Below are 16717 nucleotides of genomic sequence, written 5' to 3'. Positions count from 1 at the left end.
GCGCCCGCGTGGGACCGTCCCGCGGGGCTTCGGCCGCCTCCGGGCTCCGCTGGGCGGGTGCGGGGAGCGTTGGCGAGGGGGAACATACATAACGCACAGAAAGTGAGGTATGTTGTCTAGCCACAAATCTGCACGTCTTCACTTTGTCACTTAAAAAGCTGTCCAGTAATGTTTTTTAAACCCTCTTGTCACGAGACTCTGGTTAGCGTTCCTTCTCTTACTCGCTTTTATTCTGCTTTTCTACAGCCAGCCCTCCACAAGGTCTCTCCATGAACGAGCTACAGCAAGTAACTGATGACATTTCCAAACTGACCCTTGTGCACGAAATTGTACTCAACAGTGACTTCCAACTGCAAGCGGCCAGCTTCTCCCCAAAAAGGTGTGTCTCTGTGTGTATATAGGTATTTTATATATATTCTCAGGCTTGGCTTCTTTCTGTCACGTTATAGAAAACGTGAGAATGTGGGAAGAAGGTGGGTTTGGATTTACCTGCAGAAGTAACAAGAAAATAAGATAGCTCCTGAAATAAAAAAAAAAGTTGGAGCTTGTTTTATTTATTCACAGCTTCATGATTTACTAAAGAAGTTCTTAAATATGATGAGTATCAGAAATGACTCACTCATTGAAAGATTTAGAGGTTTCAGTTGTGTCAGCTGTGACTTTGACAAGAACAAAGCAGACTTCTCAGTGAAGATCTCCAGTGAGGTGCCTACGTTTTAGTTAAAGATCTGTTTAAGTGACTGACGTTCTCTCATTGCAAAAACAAGCGCTAGCTAGAAAAACATTCTGTTGATCTTTTTTGAGGGCTTGGAGAGTTTCCTTGAAAAATGCTATGCTCCTTTTACACCTCAGTTAAGACAGGTTAAGTGCTGCATTTTATGAACAGGTCCAAAAGGAGTTCCACATTAGACGAATAGGAAATTTAGGTTAAGAGAGATTTCCATGAGCTAGGGAAAGGTGAGGTGCATTGCTCCCAAATAGGAGTAAAGGCTAAGAGAAGAAAATGTCCAAAGATCTGAACTGCAATGAAAGCCAAGAGGAGTGGTCTCATCGAACTGAGGGGCTGTGGCTGTCCAATGTTAATAGCAAACCCTTCCCCTCCTCTCTTCCTTCTTAGCCTGGAAAACAGAGTGAAGGAGACGCTCCACAAAGCCTTCTGGGACAGCCTGGAGGAACAGCTCTCTGCTAGTCCCCCAGACTACACTTGGGCAATCCAGCTGCTGCAGGAGATAAAAGAGGTGGGTTGTTCCTGAACCAGAGAAGATGGTTACCTTAGAATTAGTCTTCTCTGAATCATCACCTCACCCCTTACATCCAATATTCCTCTGTGAACATGCATAAGAGGGAGGAGAAAATAGACTCCCTTTAGTTTATAGGGAGACACAAATTACACAACTGCAGCTTCTAAAACCCATCTGAGAAGGAAACTCATTCTCTGGTCCCAGGTCTTTAAAACACATACTCTACCAAAAGGATGGGAAAGCCTTTGTTTGAACTGTTGGTTATAGTAACAGCCATAGGCCATTCCCAGTATAGTGTCTGCCAAACAAAAACTGCAATTGTCTATACAAAGACACCTGTTCAGGTGTATGAGGAGCTGTATCTACTATCTAAATGTACAATGAAGTGAGAAAGAACATGGTTTAGCACTAAAAGACATGTTCTTAGCAGGGCATGAAGTTGTGTATAGTTTGCTGTTTCAGTCTATGCTTTGCTATTAGGCTCCAGACAGGTAACTCCCTTCTTTGTGCATGACAGTAAAGGAGGTTTTGCAAGATTTGAAACAGTAGCCAGACATCCTGAAGTGAGTCATTAGAGTCGAGCATTCCCTTGAAGTGATTGTGTGCCCCAGAATTTGTGGACTGAGTAGTTAGTTTAGTCTTAATACACGGCCAACCTCGATTCCTGTTGAGGAGCTCTGGAGAATTGTTGAGTTCCTGGAACAAAAAGAGACTGCTGCTTCTTTGGGCAGGCTCTGCTGTCATTGCTGCTGCCACGGCACAACCAACTGCGAAACCAGATTGAAGAGGCCTTGGACATGGAGTTGATTAGACAGGAGGCTGAACATGGGGCTCTGGATATCCATGGTCTCACCATGTACGTCCTTGGCACAATGGCAAGGCTGTGTGCGCCTGTTCGAGATAAGGAAGTACAAAGGTTGCAAAGCCTCACAGACCCAGCTCAACTTCTCAGGTGGGTGATGCTAATTCTGCCTTGGTCTACATAGACCAGCAAAACCTTCAGCCATAAAACACTGGGTTAAGAGGAAACTGCCTTGGAATTACAGCCCAAGGACCCTTTTGTGCATTCTGGGCTTTGACTTTCCTATTTTTTTCAGTATAGACATATTCCTGTTGCCCAGCTGCAATTTAGATGGCAGAAGAGTCTTCAGTGAAGTAAATCTGGTTTATCTAGTAATTTTCAGGGATGACTCCAATTAGACTGAACAACCTTTTGTGAGAAAATGGAATCAAGTCAGAGGATCTGAATTCCCCTTTCTCAGCATTCTAAAATGGTCCCAATTACAGCATTTACTGCATTATTAAACATTAAATTCACTGTGTCTCATCCCAGAGAGATTTTCCGGGTGTTGGGCCTGATGAAGATGGATATGCTGAATTTCACCATCCAGAGCCTCCGCACCCACTTGCAAGACCACACCATCCAGTATGAACAGAAGAAATTCCAGGAACTCTTGGATAAGCTGCCTAGTAAGTCAAAAGGGAAGGGACAGGAGAACTGCTACTTCTACAGGAGCTATTAAAGCACTTAAAGTGAACTTCTAGTATTCCAAAGGTGATGCTTTCGTCATATGCTCAGTAACAGATGAGAGAAATGCCTCTAAAAGCTGGTGGACTCCCACGTCCCTTCCTCAAGGCTCTTCACTAATGTAACTTGCAGAAAAGAAGTTACTCAGTGTGCTTCGGTTTCTGTATGCGTAAGACAGAGCTAGTAGCTTTCTCATGAGGAACTGTAAGTTCTCACAAGTTTAAAGTGTTTTGAGATCCTCAGAGGAATGAGCAAAATGTTGTTAGGAGACATAGTTAAAGATGAAAGCGTGCATTTGATGTAGACATCTTTTTTGCTAGGTGTAGAAGGTTTCTCTCTGGCTGCCTCTCTGCTTCATCAGACTCCATTAAAGGTGCTTCCTGGAGACTGAAATCCTCTATGAAATATCATGTTCTCTGGATACCAGTCTCAGTAGCCTAACCCTGGCAACAGGACATTAATATTGTATGTTAGTGATGGTTAAGACATTCCCCACCGTTCCAGGAGCCAGCACGATACCTTCACCTTCCAAATGCACATTGCTTTCAGCTTGCAGTATAGCATACCTGCTGGTTACTGACTTAGCCTGACCAGTCTGTTCTTGCAAACATCCATTTTTTGTTACCCCCTTGCAGATAGCCTGGATCACACAAGAGAGTGGCTGTGCAAAGCAGCAGCAGAAGTGGCCGCGTCCCCTTCACAGCCGCCAGCCCACCCCGCGGTCAGTGGCTCACCTGCTGCACGCTCGCCGGGGGCCGCCAGCAGTAGCGTAACTGTACCAGGTCTCAGGTCCGTGCTAAATCGAGGATACATGAATCTGCTTTGCTGGGAGCCTGGGCAAAAGGAATACCCTGAGGTAGGAGAAGTGCTTGGATACCTTTTTACAGCTTTTTCGTAAAGATACACAAGACGAACAAGCGTACCCGTTCTGCATCTCCTATAGAAAGAACTGGCCAGACTCTCTGTCGCCTCTACACCATGAATCCTTGCACATGGTTTTTCCCTATGTGAAACAAATTGCATTTTTCACAAAACTAAACCTCCCTGCTGCCAGGCAGCTGCCTTCCCCTCAGCTTCGTGGGCATGGTACAACCCTGGCTCTGTGGCTTGAGATCTGCTGAGTTACCACAGCTGCTCGTTTCTACACCCACAGGCTGATTTGGTTTCTGTTCACAGACACTGTTTATGGATCAGGCCCGACTGCAGGAAGTACAAGTGCAGGTGAATCAGCTTACCATCGTAGCTGCAGTCCTGCTAGTGACCAGTGGCATGTGTGGAAGCACCTTATGTGGTTCACCTGGGTTTGTAGCTAGGCTGAAACGGGTAACAAAGGTCCTCTTGGAAGGGCTGTCTTTTACCAGGTGGGTTACTTTGAGTTTTCTTTTCCAGGAGAAGAGTGATTATGCAGGCACTGGTTGGTTGTGGGAGGACCAGCGGGAATCTCCTCTGGGAGTGGAAAAGGATAGCAGCCAGCTCCACTGCAAGGAGCGGGGGAAGCCAGCCAGCATTTTTAGCTGGGAGTTAACTCTCTAGAGCAATAGTTCCTTCTTGGTTAGAGGGGAAAATTAGTAGTGCTGATCACTATTCCATGAGCCAGCTGCAGGGCAGCCTACTGCTGGCCGAAGAGCCAGGAGGGGAAGCTTGGTTCGCAGAGCTCTGGCTGAATGTTGGTTGTCCCATGCTAGCTGGCTGTGATGACACTTCCCTCCTTGCTCCGTGCCTGCAAGACCCCTTCCCCAACCAATGCAAGTCGTGGCTGGAGTGCATGTACCTTTGTATGATTTAGGTATGAAGAAGCTTTAGAAGGCATCAGCGACCAAGTGCTCCAGGAAGTCAGCAGGACTCTCTCTCAGCTGGGTTACCCTGCTTTTACCGCTGACAAACATGCATCCCTGAAGGGCCAGATAAAAAGCATCGCGGACAAGGGCAATGCAGTCCGGCATGTCATCGGTGAGTCTCTGAGTTTATGTCTAACTTGACCTTGAAGCCACTTTGCACTTGTAGGCCACAGCTTAGGTTCAGGCTGATGACCCTGGAGCGTGCAGGACAGGCCTAGGATTGGTACTAGCAAAGCGAACTCCCTGCACTGAGCAGATCTACTGCTTGAGGGTGGGAGCAGAGTTAAGCGTCTGGCCCCTCCACATAGTCTACACAGGAGAGGAGGGCCAGGGAAGCTAGGTTTAGAAACTGCCTTGATTTTCCTGTTCCACCCTGAAACGCTCCCAAACAGTAATTGCTTTGAAAAATCTCTTAAATCCTCCCATCCTTGCTAAAAGCTAAACAGGCCTAAGTGCAAGATCTGTTCCTAGGTAGTGTTGCAATCTTCAGGCTAGGATGTAGAGAGCGAGATTAATCACTGGCTGTAGTAAAACACCATGCTAAGATCTTTAAATAATATTTATCCCTAGAGAGTGCACTGCTTGGTATTCAGCTAACCAGCTGCCCTATAATGCTGCTGCTCCATCAAAATATTTATTCAAATGGTTTGGATAAGAGCTGGTTATTTTGACCTTTTATTAGTACTCTGAACGCTAACTCTGCATCGGATTGCAGTGCCACAGGCAGCTAGTACGCTTACAGGAAAGATTATTTCCACATGGAAGACTAGCTTTTATCAGCTATGAAAATAAGGTGAGGCTCTTCCTGCCCACTGCTTCATCTAGTTAAGTATCCTTCCTTGCCCGTGTGGACTCCACCACACTGTTTATTTGGGTTTATTCTTTCCATGTTAGAGCAGGCTATTTTGTTTTGATGTAATTCAGAAGGCTGAATTAATATAACAGCCTAACCCAAACCTTGATAAACTACAGGCTGGGCAGTGCGTGACGGCAGTGACTCGCCGATGGTGTGGTGTTAGAAGCTGCAGAACTAGGTAGCCTTCCCCCCTCCTTTTGTGTCTAAAAATCAAACTTGTGTCTTGCGTGCACCCTTGGCCACTATCAACACTTTCCACGTACTCACTTCAAGTGCAAGAATATCTGAAGCCGCCGCATAGCTCAGTCTCAGCTCTGTGTTCCTCAGAGAGGCTTCTTGAATGCTTTCCATTCCAAAATGCTGCTGTGGCAGGCAAGATAAATCACCGGCTCTGAAATGCTGTGTTCCATTACGCTTCTAAGAAGCTTGACACTTCAGCGCAGTACAAAGACTCAGAGTGGGTGAAAAATCTTTACCGATGACCTGCTCCACTTTAACATTAGGTTTGATGGATTTGACCATTCTTAAGTCCTTCAGCCCAGTACCCCAGTGACAGCCATCGTTAGACGCAGCTACCCAGGACAATGTGAGAACACGGCAAGTACACCCGATGCTCGAGTACTCTCCTTGCCTCATACAGTTTCACCTCGGTTCCTGTGCTGGATGCTGCTTCCATCTGCTTAATATTTGGAAGAGAAATATGTTAATCCACTGTGTCCCCGAGTTGATCTAGAGTGTTACTTGTCCACAAGGCGGCTCTCCTTGGATGTGCTCTTGATAGCACAAGGAAGCCTTTGTGTCAAAACTAGCTTTCTGTGCAAAGGCTGATTGTCAATTTTTTGTTTTCATACTTTTGCTCCCTACAGAGCAGCGGATTCATTCCTTCCTCAGCCTTTTCATTTCCCCTGATGGACAGAATTCTCAAAAAGATTTTCCAAAGGGCCTTGATCCCATTCAGGAAGAGCTGCTGGAAGTTGGGCGCAGGTTTGGAAGCGTGATCCACCACAACAGGCAGGTGTTTGGACTGTACTACTCAAGGATTCTCAAGGAAGTGCTTCTCCCAGACGCAGAACCAGACTCAGACGCACGGCTGGATCCTTTCTGATCATCTTCACCACATACCAGGCACAATGCATTCTCCAGCAGTTTCTCAAATCATGCCTCAGCTTTTAAAAAAATCAATCAAATCCACCGGGGCCAGCATTGCTACTGCAAAGTGACTCTTGGCATGTCAGTATCTGAATAAACCTCTCAACTACAAAAGGCAGTGCCTTTTTTTCCCCAAAAACCCCCTATTTGGTGGGGAAGGCAATGGGATGTGGTGCTCATAAAACTGCAGTGCAGCTTAGGTCTTTTTTTAATTCAAGGTGTTAATTCTGCCATGGGCCTGTAACCTACTTTGCTGAAACGTTAGTCGCAGCCCAGGGACACTGTCTGCATTTGATAAAGCCACATGGTATTTAAAAATCATTAAAACTGCTCAATATATTTCAGTGTTGGCTTGAAAAGATGACTTACTGAATTATTAGAAATGGAACATATGGTATAAATTTAGCAATCCCTGGTGTATTCAGTATTTTACATCAGCCAAATTTTACTTGACATGAAAATCTGAACTTTAACCTGTATTTAAATGTCTGGATTTCTTGCTCTCATTTTACATAATGAAAATGTCCTACTTCTTGGCAAGCCAAAAATCTTTGCTGGGTAAATACTATATATGTTACAAGTTGCACTTGCTGCTGTGCTGCAGAAAAGTGATTTTAGTGTTTATCATTAGTAAATGAGGGTCCCGACATCCCCGATGGAACACTCCTTGCAGATGTACCAGGGGTACAAATGAGCTTTTCTCACTGTCTTGTGGGGAACACACATGAAGCCGTCGGAGACCGTCGTGCTTTAGGTAGGTCTATCTTTAACAGAACACGTGGATGTGTTTTTATGCATGTATTATTTTGTCTCAAAGTAATCACATTCAGTATTTGGGGTCCCTGTGACTAACTGCAAAAAGAGCAGCTTCAACGAAGGCGACTGGGCGGCAGCCAGCAGGCCACACACCTTGGGGCTGCTCCCAGCTTATCAGCGTCCTCCGCTCCGCTCCCACCGCAGCCGCACGTCATCTCAGCGCAACGCTCCGACGTTGCCGTGTTCCTCGGATGTACAAGGCGGAGAAATGCAGGCACAGGGCTAGACTGAGCTAATTAACCACCACGTCGCTGCCTGCCCTCACCCCTCTTCTCTTACCTTCACAGGTCAGGGCTGTGACATGAGGATGAGAACAGCACTGCTTTAACACACATGACCAGGAGACTTTGGTACAACACTGAGGTCACAGTGACAACGGGGCGAATGCGTGTCTAAGATTGTTTATTAATTCAGTCTGTTCTAAGTTGTACAATTATGAAAACAACAAAACGACTGCTGGAAGCCCAGGAATATTTACAATCTCGCCTTGTTGTAGTGAGGTCAGTCTATGTCGTTGCACAGATTGGTTATGTTTGGTACCACAAGATGTTTAAAATTCAGACAAATTTGAACAGATTAACAATTGTATATACAGGAAATAAAAGGAAATTCAAGTATCAAAATACAGACAGATTAAATAACATTTGTATTACAAATCAGTCCCACTGCCATACATCACAATTAGCAAAAATGTCTACATTGCAAACTGAACTCGACTGTTCTCTGCCCTGTTAGGGAATCTCAGGTTATTCTTCCACTGGTAAGAAAAATGTTTGAGCTAGATCGACTTTGCAAGAGCAGCACAGTTACTTCCTTTTGATTTAAAAAAAAAAAAAAAAAAAGCAGTAAGTAATGCCAATGAGACCTAAAAGGGAGACCTTTTGCAACAAGACAGCGTGGCAAACACGGTGCTTGCTCTGAAATAAAGGTCTGATTGCATGGAAATGATGTGAGCAGAAGAAAGCCAGGGGAAAATTCTGCTGCTAGAAAACTTCTGAAGTGGGGTGGAAGGAGCATTAAAGCAATGGAATCCACCTCAGCTGCACACAGAACTGGACGTGTTCGGAGGGACTATTTGGCATCTGGTCAGTGTCTCAAGCAGCCTGGTGAAGGTACAAACTTTTCACTAGAGGTACATCCTGGAAGGTGCTGTATCTTCTCCCTGGGAGGGGGACAGGCATGTACCCCGCAAAACTTGCATAATTTCTTCTAAAAATAACAATCCCAAAGCAAGTTCAAAGACAGCTGAACAGCCTTTCTTTTGTAAAGACAAAATTAAAAAGGATAAAGCAGCTTCAATTTGGAAAAAAATCATCCCCTTCTATATAAAGACAACAACGCTGCATCTTAGTTTTACCTATCTCGAGTTCTCAGCCTGGACTCATGCCATGCACAAAGCAAAGTCTGTAAAATACAAACTGTCCTTAAAAAGGGGAACAAGGCCCAGGGCAGCACCACCTTTTTTCCCAGGCAGGTAATACAGCAGATGCATTTGATTCAAAGTCGTATTCAGCACCAGAAACTTAGGGCACTTTCCTCCAGATACCACGAAACCCTGTAGGGAGGAAGAGCCAGAATACTGTGCGACGGATGTGTTAACAGATTCCTGGGAGTCAGTGATTGGCATTGTCCAGGATCGGTCTCCAGCATGCAAGTACCTTGAGAAAACCCATCGAAATAAAAGGGGAGACGCACTGCCAAAACAATTGCTTTGTCTATGAAGTGAGAAAGAGAGTATCTGGCTAAAGAACTGTTGGATCACTAAAGACAACCACAGGATTAACACGCAGGACTGGAAAGGACCACCAGGGTCACCGAGCCCAGTCCCCTGAAGATTGGAGTCTTCATCACCACGTCACCTCCAAGCCAACCTTCAAAAAGCTCATGCATCAAAAAAAGAAAGGTGTCCCTCCTCCCAAGCAGAGGTTCAATTTGCAATCTCTCCAAAAAGACTTGTTGCCAACACATCAAATATTTACACTTACACCAGTATGAATTGCAACATATGCATAACAAGGAATGTTAGGTTTCCTAAATTCATCAACTTAAAAAATCTCCACTTCCCCCTCCTAATCATTTACAGGTCTATGCCCTTGGGATTACGGTTCACTTCTCTCCCAGCCTTACTGGCTAGAGAGACTAAATGAAATCCTGACATACAGCAGCAACTGGAGTTAAACAGAAATTATTCGGGCATATCATTCTAGTAAAGCAGCAGGGTACCACATCCCCAACCATTACAATGCCTGTCGAGATTATAACAAACGCGCTGCGCTACATTTTTGCATCTGAAGAATTAAAATCACAACCATTTTAACATCTCTCCCTTGAGGGGAACAGTATTGTGAAAACACACCAGTCACAGCCAAAACTACTGTTAAATACTCTGGTAATTCAAAAGAAAAAGTAAACACGCAGCACCTTAGAGATGGTGGTATTTGGGGATACCGGACTTAGACGGGGGCCAAGCCATCCTCAGGTTGATATGATTTATCCTCAGGTTGATATGATTTATCCTCAGGTTGATATGATTTATCCTCAGGTATGGACTGTTTCAGTGTAATGCCCAAAAATTTAACTCCTTATTTGTTCATTTTCTGAAACTGTTGCACTAATTAAATAATGAGCTAGTATCAAAAAAGTGCTAAATCACAATTGAATATACTCCCCAAAAAACCCCCCAAACCAACCAACAAACAACCCAACCCTTCAGGGCATAACTGCATTTAAAAACAAGACAGGTGCACAAGGGGCTGGAGAAGGGAGTCGTCTCCAGGATTCAGTGCGTAAATGGGAAGAAATTGTGTCCTTGTCATAGAAACGTCAAGTATTGCCATGCAACAGTTCTCTGTAGGGGAAGCAAGCTTTGTACCGTCGGTAATACTTGGCCACAACCACTCTGGGGTGAAAGATCCTTTGCAGACTCTTTTCCTTAAGTTATTTCCATTTGCTATAAAAGCCTGGAGTTGCTTTGAAAACAAAGGATGCAGACTTACCCTGCAAGGCTTCTCACACTGGAGGAAGTTATTTCCAAGAATCTGGTGTTCTCTACTGTTCACCCAGAATCGAAGCAAATTTAAGTACCGTTAGAGATGCGCACACCACTCCCACTGCTAAGACTTTCTATTGTACTCCTTGCCGGACTGCGTGGATTCTCAGTAAATAAGGATTATGATGTTTTTTTCCCTCACCAAAAAATTGCAGCGCTACATTTAAACTGTGAACTGGATTCGCTCTGTATCATTTCACACAATAAAAAAGAAACGGGTTGGAAGACGTTTGTCTCAAACTAGAAAAGATGACATCGCTCTCGGCCTCGGAAGTCTCAACTTTCCTTTGCTAGAAATGGAGAAAGCTGCTTTTCTCAGCTGGTGGCTGGGATCCCTTTCCCCCCTCTGCTTTGGGAGCCCTCACTGAGCAGCCATGCACCCACTCCGAGGCAGGCACCAGTGCCAGATGGAGATGATCTTCGTGTCAGCAGGCCACTGCTTCTTAGGTCTCTGCCCCGTTACTACATTTCCATGGTAGGAGACAGCTGCCCGGAGATCAGCTTTTCAGAGGCAAACAGAAAGGAAGATAATGGAATGAATGATTTCCGAGTCATACAAAAACGAAGTGCTGGGAAAGACGAGGCATACAGCCAGGAGGAGACACAACCGTGAGGGTTATGGACACACAGCGGAAGCTTTGTAGTTTAGGTGGGGCTGCCTGTGATCCCAGCTGGGTTTGGATGGTCACCCTTAGAAAGGCACATGCTCTAGGGACCCGGTTTTAGGAGGTGCTGAGCAGCCTGCCCTTCCCAGCTGAAAGCGGGGGGAGCTGCAAGAGCTCAGAGCCTCTAAAGCCAGGCATGTGTGCGGGCAACTGCATGGTAAACGCTGACCCATAGGAACTGCACTACCACCGCTCTCCTTAATTCAGTTTCTCTTTGAAGGATAGAGAAACCCAGGGGAACTCTTACAGCTTGGAAAGACGCTGACCAAAGCCAAACCCAAACCCAACCTCTCGCTGCACCTCAGACACAGCAACGTTCTGCCGTCCACAACGCGCCGGCTGGCAGGGCTGCAGCGAGACCTCTGCTTCAGGAGAGGAGGGCTGGCTCTACGTTAAGGGGCTCCATGGCATATGAAACGTATACGCTAGGCTGAGCTTTCTTTTTTCTTTCCCTTTAAGACAATCCTTTTAGTCCTCTCACTTGGGTTCTTACTAGCCTGGCCCTTATTTTGAAGTCAGTTTGCCGCTCAGTGCCATTAAGCCACAAATGACTTGGGAGATCAAACTCATTCCTGAGAAAGAGCTAAATAAAGATTTTGAAACATCAGATTTCACCACAAGTCTGGGAAAACAGAAGCTTTCAGGCAACAGCTCTAAAGCCCCAGCAAAACTCAGACAAACTTCTTCCAAACTTCTTATACCAGGTGCAGATAACCCAGGGCTGCTGTTCTGACCTCTGCCCACTGATGCCAACTGGTGGTCACGGAGGGAGATTTGGGGTAAATTCTAAAAGCTATTTTGGAAACAGAGCTTTATGGGAGAGCCGAGTGCACCCTCTTCCCCATTTATGGCTATGGAGTAGGGAGCTGCCGTCCCCCTTTCTTCACAGCTCCCTAACACAGACCCCCCGTCACCACCGGCTCTGCACAACTGGGCTGCGAGGAGATTTTGCCAAGACCTGAAACCCACGGCGGGTTCGCAGGCTCACGTCAAGGTGCGCATCAGCGAGCTTTGCGCAGCCCAACAGGGCTGCAGCCCTTCTCCCGCTGCTCCATCTGCTCAGCCCTCTCCCCTGGAAAGGTGCAACAGCCTCTGCCTGCCAGGAGCTGGTCGGGGTCCAACGTCTGTGCAAGCTTAAGTACTTCATCTGTCAGGAGAGCAAGGCTGAGCGTTGGGGGTTTGCTGCCACGGTGTGGAAGTCGCAGAGCCTTTCACTAAAGGGTCTGAAAACTGCTCTGCAAACGGAGCGAGCCTCTCACCCCCGAGAGGTAGGTAAGTACGTCCCCACTCTGTATATGGGGAAACTGAGGTAAAGAGAGGCGAAGTCGCTCGGACGCACGGCAAGTCAGGGAGAAGCAGCACCGGGGCAGGAGTCCTACCTCCCAGTGTTGTTATTCATCAGATCATACTCCTCCTCAGTTTCATCTCGGTGAGCTTTGCAAACACAAGCAAGGGAGCCAGGGGTAGAACCATGGATGGCTTGCTGGGGCTTTCACGGGGTTGTGAGCCGCTGTATGGCATTCCCAGCCCTGTCCCAGCTCTGCTCTGACCTCTGCCGAGTGCCCTGCGGTCTCATGCAAACAATTCCCAGTCATGGTCTGGAATTAAAAGCTGCTTCTACCGAGATACACAGAAATGAGGATGTTTTCCCAGAGGAAAAACACGCGCGCTTGAGAAACAGCCACAAAAGGCAGAGGTGCCCGTTGCAGGGCCATCTCTAGGCGAAATCCTCACTCTCAAGAATGGAAGGCAACAGATGTTTCAAGATCCCTATAGCCTTCATCCTCCAACGGTTTGTAGACTGAAAACAAGTTTTGGGATCGGCAGCAGACTGATTTCAATCACGTTTCTCCCTTTGGCAAAAAAAGCATAACTGCAGTAAGCCTACTGAACACAGCAGGGCTCCGTCTGCTTTGTCAGACCTCTAACAGTGCAGTATCCAGCCCCTCTCGAACACCTTTCCTTCCCAACACCGGGCTAACAACATGTGCCTTTAAAAGCTTAACCTCACCACAATCTGCCAAGTGAGACCTACGCTCACAGCTCACGAGAAGTCTGGGGAGTGTAAACAGAAGGACTACGGGGCAGGGGGAAATAAAAAAATCCTACACGGGACTGAAATGCATGCAGCCAAAATCGCACCTCGTCTCTGAGAGGGGACAGAGCTCACAGTGGGAACGATCACACCCGGCCCACACCCACACTCCCATCAGAGCAGGTTTTCTGCTCCAGGCTTTGAGGGGAGAGATTGTGGGCAAGGGTGCCCGTGAGGAAATTTAGTCAACGTGTGTTATTTGCAGGCAGCATCACAGTGGTTAGTGTCGATTCGAATGGCAGGTAAGAAGAGGGGTGAGTTCACTGGAACAGTACACAGCCGTGGCTCAGTCGGGAAGAGGAGGCTCTAGGAGGAGGGAGTGCGTGCACCGCAGAGACAAGAGGTCTCCATCAGTCCGAAGATAAGAAGAAAAAAGAAAAAAAAAAAAAAAAAAAAAAGGCCTGGGGAGTGTCACGTTGCCCCAGGGATTCACAGTGCCAGAGCGAGGGGAAAGACGTGAAAACGGCAGGCGGCTTCCTGGATCCACATCTGCGATTCCCCCAGCCTGCATCCCTCTGCACCTCCCGCCTCACCGACACCTAACAGCGTGTTACCCTTGTTTCCGAGTAAGGAGAATTCACAGTGTTCAGTAGTGATCAGGTACAAAAGCCGTTTAAGTCTACAGTCTCCTAAGTGCTGCTGCCTTTGACGTAGTGCCTACGCGGGGCTCAGTGCGAGCAGCTGGAGGAAGAGGGAGTTTAGAACAGCAGACAGATCAGATCGCAAAGGCACGGTTAGACTAGGTGGACACGGGGTGTGTTTGCTTTAGAAGATAGTGGTCTCATACTTAGTGCTGAGGGTCCGCTTGGAGTCCTGTTTGGGGTCCACGACCCAGGAGACACTGGCATGAGATTGGGAGTCTTGGTCCACTTCAGGGGGCTCCAGCTAGAAATGGAGAGAAAAGGGCATGTTAGGTCACCCGTGCTTCTGGAACAGAACGAGTGGGGATTCAAAGCACGGAGCTGCTGCTGCTCTGCCCAACGCCCATCCCAAAACCGTGCACGAGTGCGGGGAAGCAGCTCTCGCTGGGGAGGCATTTGAGTCCTTCACCGCTAATAAATGTCTAGCCGCATCAGTCTCAACCCAGCACCCTGAGATGACTTCCTGCGTTAGGCCTGCAAGCCCCTACTACCGTTAGCGACAGCTTCACTTCATCTCACAAACAAGCATGAAAAATGGAGCGCTATAAAAATGGCACTATTAAAAAAAAAAAAGAAAAAAAAAAAAGAGGCAGAGGGAGAGAGGGGGAGACAGCTCCCGGCAGGTGAGCTCCCACGTGATTTACTCTCCTGACCAAGCGAGGCTCTTTCCTCTTGTCCTCCTAAATCAGGATCCTACAGGAAGGTTAACAAGACCAGAAAGAGCAACGCAGTTAGTTGAGAGCTGCCACTCTACATCAGCGGGGATGGATACGAGTGGTTTGTCCCTGAGGTTCATCTGAGCTCATGGCACGGCCCTGGAACGAGCGGGGAGGGAAGACAGCAGCGAGGCAGGACACGGGACCACAGCAGGGGAAGCGGGGAGGCAGGCGGGCCGGCGGCAGCTGGGGCAGCCCGCGTCGGTTCGTAATGGAAGATGGCAAGAAGAAGGGTAAAGACCTTGGCTCCGGGACTAACAGACTGCAGCGGCAGGTAGGAGGGGCGGTGTGTTGTACAGGTGTGACAGTAACAACAGCGAGTGTCGGGAGGGAGCGGCACCTGAGCGGGGGGAGCAAGCAGAACACAGACAAAAGGAGACATTAAAGGAAGGCAATGGCTTACGCAGCAGTCCCTGCTCCTCAGCAGCTCCACTCTCGGCTGGTTTTGGCTACAGGGGCACTCCCATGCTGCAAACCGCAGTTTACCTACTGGTCTTACTGCGGCTCTGCAGGGTTTGCACATGGAAGCTGTGCTGGACCCAGCAGGGCACTCAACCCCCATCCCACCCGGGCTATTTCCGTCTCTGCTTGCCCTCATGCTACCAGGGGAAGCCCTAACACCGCAGCAGGACAGCCAGCAGAGCCACGGACACTGCAGCATCAGCCGTGCCTGAAGCTACCGGCACCGGGTCCACATCTGGGCTCGCCCCACCACAAAGCGGGAGGTTTAAGCCTGTGGTGCCCAAGAGAAATCCCAGCTCAGACCATGCAGATCGCACCCAGCAGCCTGCCGGCCCGCACATACGTACTGCGGATTTCCTCATGCCAGCTCGTGGTTTAGGCACCGGTTTGGAAGATTTTGTTTCAATCATTTCTCCTGCTGCAGCACCCAGAGGCTTCGCTCTCTGGGCTTGGAGGGCCAGCTGGTAGGCGACTTCAAACGCCTGCCCCAACGTGAGGATGATCTCGTACGTCAGGTTCTTCGGAGAGACCACAGAAAACACAAAGCCGTTAGGTGCGTACGAGCTACCTTGCCCTGCGCAGAGCCCACGTGCTCAGCAGCTCGCTCTGGAGATGCAGACCCCGGCAGAGCCATCGCCTTTCCGTTGGCAGGTCGTATCCTGCCGTATCCCTGGCAAAGCTGCTCTGTGCACATGGGGCAGCGCTGAGCTCCTGCCCTGCAGGGGAGCCGGCACCGAGCCGCCTCCACGCTCGCACGGCCCCGGCCGGTGGGACCACCTGCAAGCCTGCTACAGCCCCGTGAGCATCACAGTTCAGCAGTGTTTTGCTTTGTAAAGAGAAAAAGCCCAAACATCTTGTACAGCTGATTCTGCCCAAGAACAAAAGCAAGTTATGCTTCCACACTCTCGGTGAATTAAAAAGCTGTTAAATCAGCCTATTAAGCTCACCATAATTGAGAGCGTATTAGGGTTTTGTTCATGGCATATTCCCCAGGAGGGAAATACTCCTGCCCTGCTTTATTCAGCGCTGGAGACTGCACTAACGAAGCCAGACAAATATTCTCTTTGTCAACAGAGCTCCACAGTAAAAGCATTTTGAGTCAGGACTCTGAAAGGAATATTTTAGGGTAGAAGGAGGTAAAAGAGCCCTAGAACGGACCAGATCCTGTTCTATGACTCGCCGATAAAGCTGAGTGATGAAAGAAGTGGACTGCAAAGGACTGCAGCGCGCTGGGAGGTGAGATGTGATGTGATGTGATAACCCACTCACCACATCCACGGTGCTGAAGACGTGGCAGTAGTGGTGGCTGGTCTGCAGGTCCTTGGTGATATAGGCGAAGGTGCAGAGATCCTCGGGGTCCTGAGCAGCGCAGGAGATGTTCCGGATCTCGTGCTCAGCAATGACATTCTGCCGGGGTCAACCACAAGCACCCGTCACCCTTCTGGGGATGGCAAATACAGCCGGCAAACGGTGGCTGTGGCACGCGTGTACTGGGGGCAGGGAGGGGGCTCTCCCAGCCAGACCAGTCCTGGCTCCCTCCCATGGTAGGAATAAATGGCAACATGGTCCACAAGCAGCCAGTTTGCCAAGCCTTCGGCATTCAGGTAACCATCACCACCTTGGTGCTCTCCTGTAGTCCTGAGAAGCCGGGCTCCTCAGGA

The 16717-nt window shown here is 48.1% G+C and overlaps 2 protein-coding genes across 2 annotated transcripts in view; one reads left to right on the top strand and one right to left on the bottom strand.

The window, feature by feature from the left end:
- Positions 1 to 246: 246 nt before the first annotated feature.
- On the top strand, positions 247 to 6568 carry TCP11 (t-complex 11, testis-specific; the record flags this gene model as incomplete). Its single annotated transcript, XM_010291431.1, has 8 exons — positions 247 to 379; positions 1118 to 1238; positions 1973 to 2193; positions 2575 to 2711; positions 3405 to 3625; positions 3946 to 4130; positions 4556 to 4719; positions 6330 to 6568. Coding segments are annotated over 8 exons (1421 nt in total), but the record flags the coding sequence as incomplete, so codon positions are not given.
- A 7434-nt stretch (positions 6569 to 14002) lies between these two features.
- Positions 14003 to 16717, bottom strand: part of LOC104624142 (ankyrin repeat and SAM domain-containing protein 1A-like) — a gene marked incomplete at its 5' end in the record, with an annotated part of 7998 nt that continues 5283 nt past the window's right edge. Inside the window, 4 exons of the mRNA XM_010291430.1 lie at positions 14003 to 14122; positions 14836 to 14934; positions 15404 to 15574; positions 16326 to 16463. Of these exons, the coding sequence (XP_010289732.1) occupies positions 14003 to 14122; positions 14836 to 14934; positions 15404 to 15574; positions 16326 to 16463 (528 nt within the window). The remainder of the gene's footprint in view (positions 14123 to 14835; positions 14935 to 15403; positions 15575 to 16325; positions 16464 to 16717) is intronic.

Source organism: Phaethon lepturus, unplaced genomic scaffold (genome assembly GCF_000687285.1).
Source record: "Phaethon lepturus isolate BGI_N335 unplaced genomic scaffold, ASM68728v1 scaffold31607, whole genome shotgun sequence".
Lineage (NCBI taxonomy): Eukaryota > Metazoa > Chordata > Aves > Phaethontiformes > Phaethontidae > Phaethon > Phaethon lepturus.
Note: the sequence above shows the minus strand (reverse complement) of the source record. Positions and strands in the feature narration are given on the sequence as shown.